Source organism: Kryptolebias marmoratus, linkage group LG1 (assembly GCF_001649575.2).
Source record: "Kryptolebias marmoratus isolate JLee-2015 linkage group LG1, ASM164957v2, whole genome shotgun sequence".
NCBI classification, from domain to species: Eukaryota; Metazoa; Chordata; class Actinopteri; order Cyprinodontiformes; family Rivulidae; genus Kryptolebias; species Kryptolebias marmoratus.
The window spans coordinates 2,614,574-2,626,217 of NC_051430.1; the positions used below are offsets into that span (position 1 = coordinate 2,614,574).

At 38.4% G+C, this 11,644-nt stretch overlaps 1 protein-coding gene across 2 annotated transcripts in view; it reads right to left on the reverse strand.

Annotated features, from left to right (window-relative positions):
• Positions 1-337: 337 nt before the first annotated feature.
• rabl6b (RAB, member RAS oncogene family-like 6b) overlaps positions 338-11,644 on the reverse strand; it is a 32,299-nt gene continuing 20,992 nt past the window's right edge. For both annotated transcript variants that reach the window (XM_025002350.2, XM_025002349.2), the window contains 5 exons: positions 11,172-11,375; positions 9,381-9,627; positions 8,423-8,609; positions 6,616-6,674; positions 338-4,107 (listed from right to left, as the gene is read on the reverse strand). In XM_025002350.2, coding sequence (XP_024858118.1) covers positions 3,916-4,107; positions 6,616-6,674; positions 8,423-8,609; positions 9,381-9,627; positions 11,172-11,375 — 889 coding nt within the window. In that variant the 3' untranslated portion in view covers positions 338-3,915. The remainder of the gene's footprint in view (positions 4,108-6,615; positions 6,675-8,422; positions 8,610-9,380; positions 9,628-11,171; positions 11,376-11,644) is intronic.

The following is an 11,644-nucleotide window of genomic DNA, read 5'->3' on the forward strand; positions in this document are numbered from 1 at the left end:
TAAATCTCAACTTAAAACCCACCTGTTTAGAGTTGCTTATGGCTAAATTAGGGTTAGAGTGCGGGGTTTTGATGTTTGTCTCTTTCTTACTGTTTATTCATTGTCACATGCTGTTTTTATTTTGTTTTTTAATTATGTGAAGCACCTTGAAATGCCTTGCTGCTGAAATGTGCTATACAAATAAAATTTGATTGATTGATTGATGATTAATGTTAAAGAAAAAAAAAAACCGAAGAGACAAGATTTTTCTTTCATTTTTATGAAGAAATAAGTTTGCATTTATTGGACAAACCAAACGCGGGCAAACTCACACATAGTGTAAAGATGAAACATGTCATGAGATGAAAAATAAATGAAGGGTTTTATTCTAAAATGTTATACATCCATTTGGAAAACATACCTTTCTAAAGTGCTATCATTCTGAGGAATGTTATTACTTTAGTCAACATTTTTTCTTATTCAGTAATTTTGCTTCCACAGGGATGAATGTCATTTTGGAGTAAAACTCTTCAAATATATATATACATATATATAGATCTGTATATATATATAGACTTTATACATTCTTTTCTTGCTGTACATTTAAGTCTCATGCTTAGCTTGAAACTTCTCAGCATTTATCCTCAAACAAGACAAAAAACAAAAGCAAAAATCCGCACACAGTATTCAGGATAATGCTGCATAGTTTCAACTTTGGAATCAAACATCATTTCTTAGTAAACCAATAGAGTAACCATCTGATGTGGGAAAGGGTGAAGAGGATGGACTCTGTTGTAAAAAAGGTGTCGAAAAATACACATCGATGCTCTTGAAAGCTTCGCTTTCTGGAAACATTTTGATATGATTTATGGAAGATGCAACACGTTCTATATTTTGAGCGGTCGATCTGAGACTTTTTGATAAAATAGATGTAAAGATTTTAGCAGTTTGTTTCGCTTTGTCCTTTTTTTTTAAAAAAAAAAAAGGTGCAGAATTGGTTGTTGAGGACTGTTGGAGCACAAAAAGAAAATCACACGAGGAGAAATGCTGAAACTTCAAGAAAAAAAACAAAAACAAAGTTGAAACAATGAGAAAACCATGAAAATGTAAGTACAGAGGGAATGGAAACAGTATCACCCTTTGGAATGCTGCTCAACTTAAAAAAACTAAAACAAAAAAATAAAAGGTCTAGCATTACTTGAATGCATGTCACCCACTGCCTGTCATGCCAGAGTTTAGGACCAAGATGAATTTATGATGACAAATGACAAATTTCTACCTGTTTTGGTCAAACCCTGTAAACAACTTGATGAAAATCGTACATAAAGTATGTGTTGTGAATGACTCAGCTGAGTTAAAGCCATTTCTGTGTAGGCTAATGTTGGTTAGCTGTGGCAGCCATCTTGAATGTAAATGACTCCAAAAGGTAATTAGCTGAAGATGTACATGCATTGATTACTTATTGAGAGTTGAGCGGTTTATGAGATATTTTGCTGACACAACAGACTCACACAGGTAAAAACGTTATCGTCCTTTCACATACGGTGGTGAACGAAGCAAAGAGTCTCACAAGAAGCTTTCAGGATGCTTCAAACAGAACCCTTCAGATGGTTCAGCTGCTCAGCAGTCCTTCGTAGGAACCTTCTTTAAGGCAAAGATGAGCAGAAATGTTGTGGATAATAAACAACAGTGACCCCAACACCTGGTTAAAACCACCTCTGAATCACATCCTTTCATCGTTGACTTTTACCAACTCAAACTGTTCAGCTGAACCTAAAGGGCTATTCCAGCCATTCTGGAGCGAAGAGCCGTGGAAAGGTTATGAGCAATTAACATGTTACCTGTTGTAGATAACTCTTCGAAATGACCTCAGCTGGGAGAAATAAGGTTTAATTCTAGCTAATAGCTAGTCTAATAGCAGTTTTAAAATAGCTCTGATCTCCAAACATTTCAGAGCGCTTTATGTGAACACTATTTTACAATTAAAGACCTAATATTTCTTGAATGCGTATTGCCCATGGCCTTGTATACCAGGTTTAGACTATATTCATCTTATTATGAGAAGGGACAGAATTATAGCTGTTCTGATCAAACCCTGTAAATGATGTTAAACACAATCTCATGTGATGAGTTCAAAGTATGTGTTGTACAGATGTTAGCTCAATATTCATAAAACTGGCAGAGTTATAAGCATTTTTGTGTGGCTGTAGCAGAAATTCGGGTTTGTGTTGCCTTCAAGAGGTAATCAATAATAAAGATTCATCCAGAAATGATGACGGCAATGAAAGGGTTTAAATAAAAATGTTTACAGTAATCAATTTTAAACTTTGAAGATTGGAGTTGTTTTTAGATGGCAAAGTCCATTTTCCAACATGAAAATTCATACATTTTACATTTCTGTAAACTGGCACTTCTGGCAAAATATTTTTTCACTTAAATTTAGGTAAGTGTAAATCCAGTTTTGCATATGAAGCACTTATGTTTAGTCTGATTCCGGAGCCACAAACAATGTAAACAGGTAAAGAAACAAAATTTTAGCCTATTTTAATTTAAAAATTCAGAACGGAGACATTCATTATGCTTAACTTAGAATTAGTCCCCTAATATTTCATCAGAAAAGTGATGGTTTTCATTTATTTATTTGGAAGGTTTATCTAAGGAAATTGGGGGCCAGAAGGAAATTTTCAAGGGTCACTTCTGAGTCTCGGGCCAAATGTTGCCCATGTTTTCAATCAAAAACTTAAGAGCCAAGGCACTGACAGTCAAAGTTAAAACTGATGTGGTAAATGACTCTGCTTATCTGAGCAATGTACAAGAAATAGAATTTAAAGTTTAGGAAAAGAGAAAAGGGAGATGAAGTCTGGAAACGTGAATTTTTTACATGCTCTATTTCTTTTTTTCTATACTTCTCCAGACATGGAAAAATGTACAAACCCTGATTACAGAACTGAAATTCTGAAGATTAGAGCTGTTTTGGTTTTGCTGCATTCAGACTAGCCATTAGCTCATCAATCTGGTCAGAATTCTGTTTCTTCAAACTGAGGTTGTTTAAGAACCTATCTATAACAGGTTAAACATTTATTACTCATAACGTCACAGAAAACCCCATTCTGAAACGGCTGAAATATCCCAGAAATGACAGATTCTACTTTTCTGAGTGAAAAAAGGAGGTTTTGTTTACTGAAATCTACCAAACTGTTTCTGAGGTGAGGGAAAGTAGGTTAAATATCTGACCACAACCAGTACAGACACAGCCTAGGCGTTCAGCATTCTGAACTTTTCACAGACTAGTTAAACATTTCTCTTCTTTGGAGAAATAATTGTGGTTGAAGAACAATCAGTCAAGTGTGAAGACAGAAAAAGTAAAAAATTAGTGTGAACAATGTACTCCTAATGTGGAAAAAAGGAAGTCCTCTTTAAATCGGCAAACTTAACATCTTCTTTAGTGTCAATAGTTAAACAAGACAAGTTAAATCTGCTATTAATCATTTGAACCGATGAGTAAGAAAACAATGAAACACTACAAAGTCTTTAAGGAGTCAGTCATCACTTTGAGCATGCTCGCAAATAACTACACCAAGCACACACATTCAGACTAAATCTATTTACAGCAGCTCATGTGGAGTGGATCACCGGCATCAATAAATTGATTCCATCGTCTCAGAGTACAAAGAGCTCTTCTGTGGTTATAACAATCAAACTTTATCCAATGATTCCTTACAGTACATGTGGGGATTTTTGCATTTTTCTTATTGGAACAGAAATGATAGGTGATGAGAAAAATCAATCTGAGGGAACACAGGAAGCCAAATTCTGTTACTGGACCTGGGCTCGGCCCGTGACCTTGCTTCAGAAAAGCTGTTTGAAACACGCGTGTTCTTCTTCAACCACACGCCCACTCTTCTGCAGCTCCTGGTTCCACTCAAACAGAATCTCTTATAGTTCTTCATAATCACCATCGTCTCTTTTAGTTGCTCCTGCTCCTCCGCCCAGAAAGTCCTCCAGTTCATCCACTTCTGTCTTCTTGGGTCGAGATTTCTTCTTCTTCTTCTCCTTCTCATCTCCTGCTGCAGCTTCGTCTTTTTCCTTTTTCTTGTGTTTGTGTTTCTTCTTGCTCTTTTCATCCTCCTATAAGCAAAGAATAACATTTACAACACTAAAAAAGTGCAAATGCAACAACCAGAAACACCATCATGCATCAACTTTATTCTCTGAAACCCATAGGAATTTACAGATAAATTTGTTTGTACTCTTTCATTAAAGGGGACCTATCATGCTTCCTTGAAAAAGCCAGGATAGGTCTGTGGTTTATAAAAAACATCTTCATTACATTTAATACACAAACTCATTCTCAGATATTGAGATTTCACCTGATCAGTTCTGCCTGTTTGGAGCTCATTTCAGAATGAGCGGTTTTAGGGCTACATCACTATTATGCAAATTAGCTGCTGTTGGCCACGCCCCCAATCGTTTCCCATCTCAGAACATAAAAACTCACTGAAGGATTAAATGCCGTGTATATGACACTCATTTATATCGTTATTAATTCAAACTCGGAGAATTCGGACTTTGGGACAGGGGCACCTAGCAGTTCTGAACCCTGACTGCTAACACCGGGACACCGGCAACCAGCAGGTCCAAACCCGAAAAGTGTCATGACAGTTGCCTGGTGAAGATCAGTTTTATTAATTTTTTTCCAACTTTTCTTCTTTTTATTAACATAGTTCTAATGTTAGTTTAGACAAACCTGCCATCATTCTGGGACAGGTGAGCTGTTCAAACTACAACTTTCTTTGGCAATATCACGGGGACATTGCCATCCAAAATCAAATGAAGCCACGCAGCTCTGTTCTCCGTCACTGGGAGAACATGCATGAACACATGTTCTATACTGCAGCTGACAGCAGAACATTTTCCTTTTCTAGCAGACTGTTCAGTGGTAAAACCAGCAGAACTAACGTGACGGTCTTCCTGTAATGAAGTGGGTGGAGCTCCACTTGGGTTGCTAGGTGAGGGCTGGGCTTGGCTTGGGGTTGCTAGGTAACAAGGATTGTGATGCAACAATCCCAAGGTTTTTGAAACAGGTCATTTTGCAGACAACAGAAAACATTTACTTAATGTCAAAAAACGGCTGGGTGGTTTTTTTGTCCATGGCCTGTTTCTAGAAGCAGTAGATACTCAAATGGAAGCACGAAAACCTCTTTAAAGAAAGAAAAACCCACACTGGTCATTGAAAAAAAACTATTAAAAGACATTTTAAAACTAATAAAGCTGCTGTCATACTCCATAAGTAGCTTATTGACTCATTGACGTGGTTGCGTGACAGAAAGTGCATTATTTTGTTCTCATAGCAGCTTTGTCCGTCGCTTCTCGACACAAGAGCCTGGACAAAGGTTTTCTCCCAGGGGAATGCACCAAGTATCGTGTGATTGCTTAGAAGTTGGTGGGCGTGTTTAGTTGCGGAAAAGCGCTCGGACTGCGATGTTGTCATTTCGCTTCAAATACTCTGCTTCCAGAAACCAGCTGTTGGTTGTAATGCAAGCAAGAAATCTGGACGGTTTTTAAGAGCAGATGGCCGAGTTCGTCTGAAAATACATACATGTGTAAAAGTCTTCCAGAAAAACAAATATTCTTGCAGACACTGCGCAGGGAGGAGCCCATCTGCTGAAAAGCACAGTGCTCCCTACATTACAGATACACAAAGGCCAAACGGAGGATGCAGGGACGGACTGATGACCCCAGTGGGTCAAACAGAGTGACTTGACCTGCAGCGGGAGAATCCTCACTGGTCTGGGAACAGTTTGAGATCCCCCAGGAGGAGCTGGAGAGGGAGGCCTGAGGTTGCCTCTGTGACCTGACCACCAATAAGTGGTCCAAGATGGATGGATGGACTTAAATAAAAAAAAAAAAACTGGTCCAAATGTGCCTATCTTCGTTTCTAAAGCGTACTTCGGTAGATTTCATCATAAACGTGGGATAGCTGAACGGCAACTGAAAATGTACCTATTTTCTCCCACTTTCTGTCTCCAGCAGTCACAGTACAGTGATATACTGGTTTAACTTTTCTAACCATCCAAGTTTTTAAGTTCAACCTGTATTAGACGTGTACTGATTGCACTCAATCAGTGTGTATTACAGGCTGTTTGGGTTTGGATTTGGCATTTACAGGTCAAAACTCTTGAAAGGGAAAATTATACTAGCTAAGATAAAGCTAAACTATTGTCCTTAAATCCCCTGATGGACTATAACTGCCCAATTGACCAACTCTAAAGCAAAGTAAAACGTGTTTTTTTCTGGAGGTCACAGCTGCATAAATTTATTAAAACTCATGGGTAAAAAGCCCACAACAGCTCTTTATCCCGCTACACGTTTAACAAATATGATACTTTCACGCTTCTCTACTGCTGGTCTCTTTAAAACTGCAACCAGATGCACATCAGTACAAGTTGGGTGTTAGTGGTAAGAACACAAGAGTGTGTAATTTCCCACAGAATTAAAATACTGTGAATTTTCTGTGAATTTGCCAGAAACATCATTTGAAGCCAGGCGATGATATTCACAACTGCTCACATGGTCAAAATCAAGTACAGCTGAATGTGTGGAGAGAACTGTGACTCACCAACCCAAATACTTTACCTCTTTGCCTTTCTTCTTTTTCTTCTTCTTCTCTTTGGAGGAGTGTTTGCTTTCTTTATCTAAAAGAAGACAAAATACAGGAATTAGTCAGGGGGAGCCTGTTTTAACTGGACATTTGGCATTCTCTGAAGTGGAGAGCTCAAAGTAGGTTAACTTCACACCAGGCACTGTGATGAATCTTCTCCTGTCATTTGAGCTGAGATCGAAGCTAAAAAATTAATTATTTAAAGGCCTAACATTTCCTTTCATGTCAGGGTTTTAGACAAAGATCATTGTAGTCAAATCTAAAAAAAAAAGAAAAAAGAAAAAACCCCAAAGCGTTATGTGTTTGGATACCATTTAGGCCTGCAAACACACTCTGTTGGGAATCATATTTTCCCTCCATCCTTATTGGATAACACTTCCTCTACATGGGCTCAGTTAGGTATAAAAACTTTGAGAGAATTGTATGTTGATTCTACTTTTGCTTCTTTTCAACAGGCAGCCAATAAATTCTCTCTCCCCAAAGAACATTTCTTCAGATACCTTCAAGCTCGACGTTATGTCCATTATGTCATTCCCAGAATTTCCAGCTCTTCCTAACATCTCTGATTTTGAAGTGTTTCTGTAACCTCTCTTTCAACGAGAAGAGAAATTTCTTCTATATATTTAAAGATTTTAAAACTTTCAAATCCTTCCATTGTGTTAAAAACTGAATGGTAATTTTAGATGATGGAATGTTTAAAGAGGGTACACAGATCTTCAGTCTGTTCAAGGAACTGTTTGATGCAATGCTGAATTCTACATTGAGCTCACTATACTAAAGCAACGCTTGCAAAAAATATTTGACACTATGTCCCCTCAATGTGAACGATGCCAAAAGGGGAAAACAAATTATTCACACATATTTTGGAGCTATTCCTAAAAGCTTTCATACCTCTCTTAGGCAGGAAGCAAACCCTGTTAAACCATAAATCTGCACCTCCACCTACATACACAAGCTGGATTGGAGAGGTCCTTTATTTTCCTAAACTGCAAAAAAAATGAGTCTGACTTTGGTCGGTAAGTCTGTATCATTTGAAACATCCTGATTCCCTTTCTGTCATATGTTAAAGGTACACTGAGTGCTACAGTGATGTGTGCACATATGCATGTACCGTATTTTCTGCACTATAGGGCACACTGGATTATAAGGTGCACTGTCAATGAATGGTCCATTTTCAAACTTTTGTCATATATAAGGCGCACCGGACTTTGAGGCTCACTGTCGTTTTTTGAGAAAATTGAAGGCTTTTAAGTGCGCCTTATAGTCCGGAACATACAGCATGTAAGGTGTATGGAAATGTATGTGCATTTATATTTCTTTTATTTCTCATATTATACTTGAATTTTATTTATTATTATTTTTTCTATTGATTGTTAGGGGTAGGTAACAAGGTTGATTGAAATTGTTAAAAATTTAATAAACGGGGAATATAAAATAAACAATATCTGCAATCCGATGCATTTTTGTCAGGTTTTGCCCAATCTCTTAGCGCTCAAAATATCACTACCACATTAAATTTTAGGTAAATGTCTGTAAAACTGACTCAATTGTAGCCATTTTTCTGTTGACTAATGTTGATTAGCTGTGGAGGCGATCTTGAATTGGCTGACTCCAAAAAGGTAATCAGTTGTAGATGCACATCCATGGATTACTTAGAGATTCTCATTAAAGTCTGTCCAGTGGTTCATGAGATATTTTGCTAACAAAAAACACACAGAGAAACATTATTGCCTGCCTTTTTCCATTTGGCAGTGGGTGATAAAAACATCTTTGTCCACTTGCCTTCCTGGTCCTCGCTGCTGTCCTTGCTTGCAGGAGGTCCTTCTTGGATGCCGAGGCCAAACAGGTCAGTATCGTCCTTGGGCTTGAAAGAGATCACAGTGGGCTTCAGTGGTTCTGATACCTTGGCTGAGCGGATGTCATCATCAGAGAGGTCTGACAGGAGCTCATCTCTAACTGGAAAGGTATCCTGGAGTCAAACAGACAATTGAGGGAGTAAAGGATCAGATTACTGCAGTGCTCCTGTTGTCTCCTGGACAACTTGTAGTGTGAATACTATTCACACTCTTGTTTTTTGTTTTTTTTATTTGTTTTGCAATCTAGCTACTTCTACATAGCTTGTGCTATTTTAGCCATTTGTACATCATATCAGCATCAACATTCAGCTCATTCAGGAAAAAGCTTCTATGACTTTTGGTTTTTGTAACTTTTCACAAATATTTAACTTTATTTACAAATATTTTCAAAATACAAATGCATTTAGACCTCTTCAATTTCTTAAACAAATAAATTGTCTTCAGCATACTTATTCTATTTTTGTTCTCATATGCTACTTTTACCTTTTAGCTAATGCTCCGATCCTGTAAGCTTTTATCTAGCCTTTTGCTACTTCTAGCTAGCATTTGCTACTTTTACTTTTTAGGTATCCCATTGCTACATTTACAGTAGCTTTTAGCTAGTGCTTTACTTGTCTTAGCTTGAAGAACTCAGTTTTAGCTTCTTCGGCTAATTTCAGAAAAATCCTTCAGGACTCAGTATTCACACTGATTTTTGCAGAAAATGGAAGCAAGTTCTCTAGTTCTTTATTCTTTCCTTCAATATGCACGAACTAATGAGCACATCTGGGCTATCTGGGGTTCAGTGTCTCATCCAAGGACATGTATCCACCACACAAACATGTTAAGTTCAGACGGCTGCAAACCAAACTAGGCTCTGCTGCTGTGAAACGGTCTGACTTTACCGTCACAATTTTTGGTGTGTCTGATGCTTCAGATTCAAAGTCTGGGTCATCCATGACGAAGGAGAGCATCTGCTGGGCCACAGGCGCTTCAGGGTCTGTGTCTGAGTCGTCTGTTTTGGGCGTGCTTCCTTTCTTTCGGCTCTGATGTCGACCCGGCTGCTCGGCTGCAGGAATTAAAGTCAGGGAGATGGGTGCAGCAGTCTGACCTTTAGATGACCCCTTTGCTTTTGTGAGGTGAATCACTGGTCTGAAAGGAGATGATGTTAAAAATGTACAAAAGTAATTAGCGTTTCAGTTTACACATGCTGTATACATATTTCATTTTAGTAATAGGGTAAACATCTAGTCCAAATGTGCTACTCCTAAATTTTTCGATTTTAACGTCCACCACCGAAAGGCAAAAGCAGGCAATAAAGTTTTTGCCCATGTTTCTGTGTGTGTTCATGTGTCTGTCTGTTAGAAAAACATCTTATGAACCAGTGGACACTTTCTTATGAAAAATATTGTCCATAAAAAAAATCTATTGCCTGATGGACTCCAATTTCTGATGACAAATATATTTGTCTAATCACAAAAACCCTCAATGACAGCTTAAAAACACAAGGATATTTAGCATTTCATGAGCTTTTCTTTTACTGTGTCACAACAGTGGGGTGGATCTGTAATCCCACTGTACTGCTGTCAGTAATTGTGCAGGAGTTAGGAGTTTTTTTTCCTGAGGCACTTAGTTGTTCGGGGGAATTAAAATAAAAATAAAATTAAACTAAAGAGGGGAGAGGAGCCAGTTGAGGTGGCTCGGCCATCTGGTGAGGACGCCTCCTGGACGCCTCCCTGGTGAGGTGTTCTGGGCACGTCCCACCGGGAGGAGGCCCAGAGGAAGACCCAGGACACGCTGGAGGGACTATGTTTCTCGGCTGGCCTGGGAACGCCTTGGGATTCCCCCGGAGGAGCTGGCCCAAGTGGCTGGGGAGAGGGAAGTCTGGGTCTCCCTGCTTAGGCTGCTGCCCCCGCGACCCGACCCCGGATAAGAGGGGATGGATGGATGGATGGATGGATGGATGGATGAAATGAAACTAGAAAAACTTTGTGAATGCTGATCGCTGAATGACTTTGCTGAAGAAGCTGAAAGTGAATTGAATAACTGAACTTTCAACATTAGATGAAATATTTGAAGAGGAAGAATAATAAGAAGAGGAGGAGACACGGAGATGAAAGGAAGCATAATGAGACAAAAAAAAGATGCAAAAGGAAGCAAAAACAACAAACAGACAGGAAGCATAAGAATACAAATGATAAAAAGGACATAAAGACTGGAAGTATGCATAATGAAACAAAAAAGGCACATACAGACACATAAAAAAGCAAAATAAGCCAAAAAAAATAAAAAATGAGGCATAGGCAGACAAAGATGCATAAGAAGACAAAAAGAATGTATAAAAAAAACAAAAAGAAGACATGGTAAACAAAAAGATGCCCCAAAGCACCAGCTGACAAACAAAGTGAGTATGCTGAAGCAGAATGCAAGAAGAACAAAGTATTAGGATTTGAAGAGACCTCAACCTAACCTTTTCAATTTGTAAATAAATGTAAATGTACTGAAAATGACTAAAAGTCATAGCACCCATCTCCTGTATCAGTTGATTGGTTTGATGTATGAGTGTGTAACATAGAAGTAAGACTGCAAAAAAATGTATAAGTCGGACTAAATAAAAAGAAACAAGATCACTAAAGAATGCTGAATCAGCATTCACAATAAAATACAACAAACAACAAATAAAATGGGAAACATACGCTTTCAGCTCAGGTTCACTGTCCAGGTCCTGGTCCTGAGTGACCGTGGGGGCAACCTGTTCTCCTTCCTCCTCGTCACTGGTCAGAGTGATATCTTTACTGGGGGGTAGAGTCTTGGGCTGGGGGAGGCTGGGCTCAGTGTCATCAGGATCCAGTTCATCTTGGAAACCAGACACCATGGGGTTTCCTCTGATTTCTCCATCACTGAGAGGAAAATAAATGAAGAAAACTCCTTTCAACAGTAACAGAGGCTGTTTGTTTGGCTGTAGTTTGGAATACGGACAGAGGATGTAATGAGTTCACATGGCAACTAGTGCTGGGCGATATAACGATACATATCGTGGGGACGATAGAAAAGTGTCTATTGTGATATATTTTCTTCTATCGTCTATCGTTTCTATCATTATTGTCTCAATGATTCATGTAAATATTTCATAACGTAGGCTACGACAAATGTATTAGTGTTGTCACTT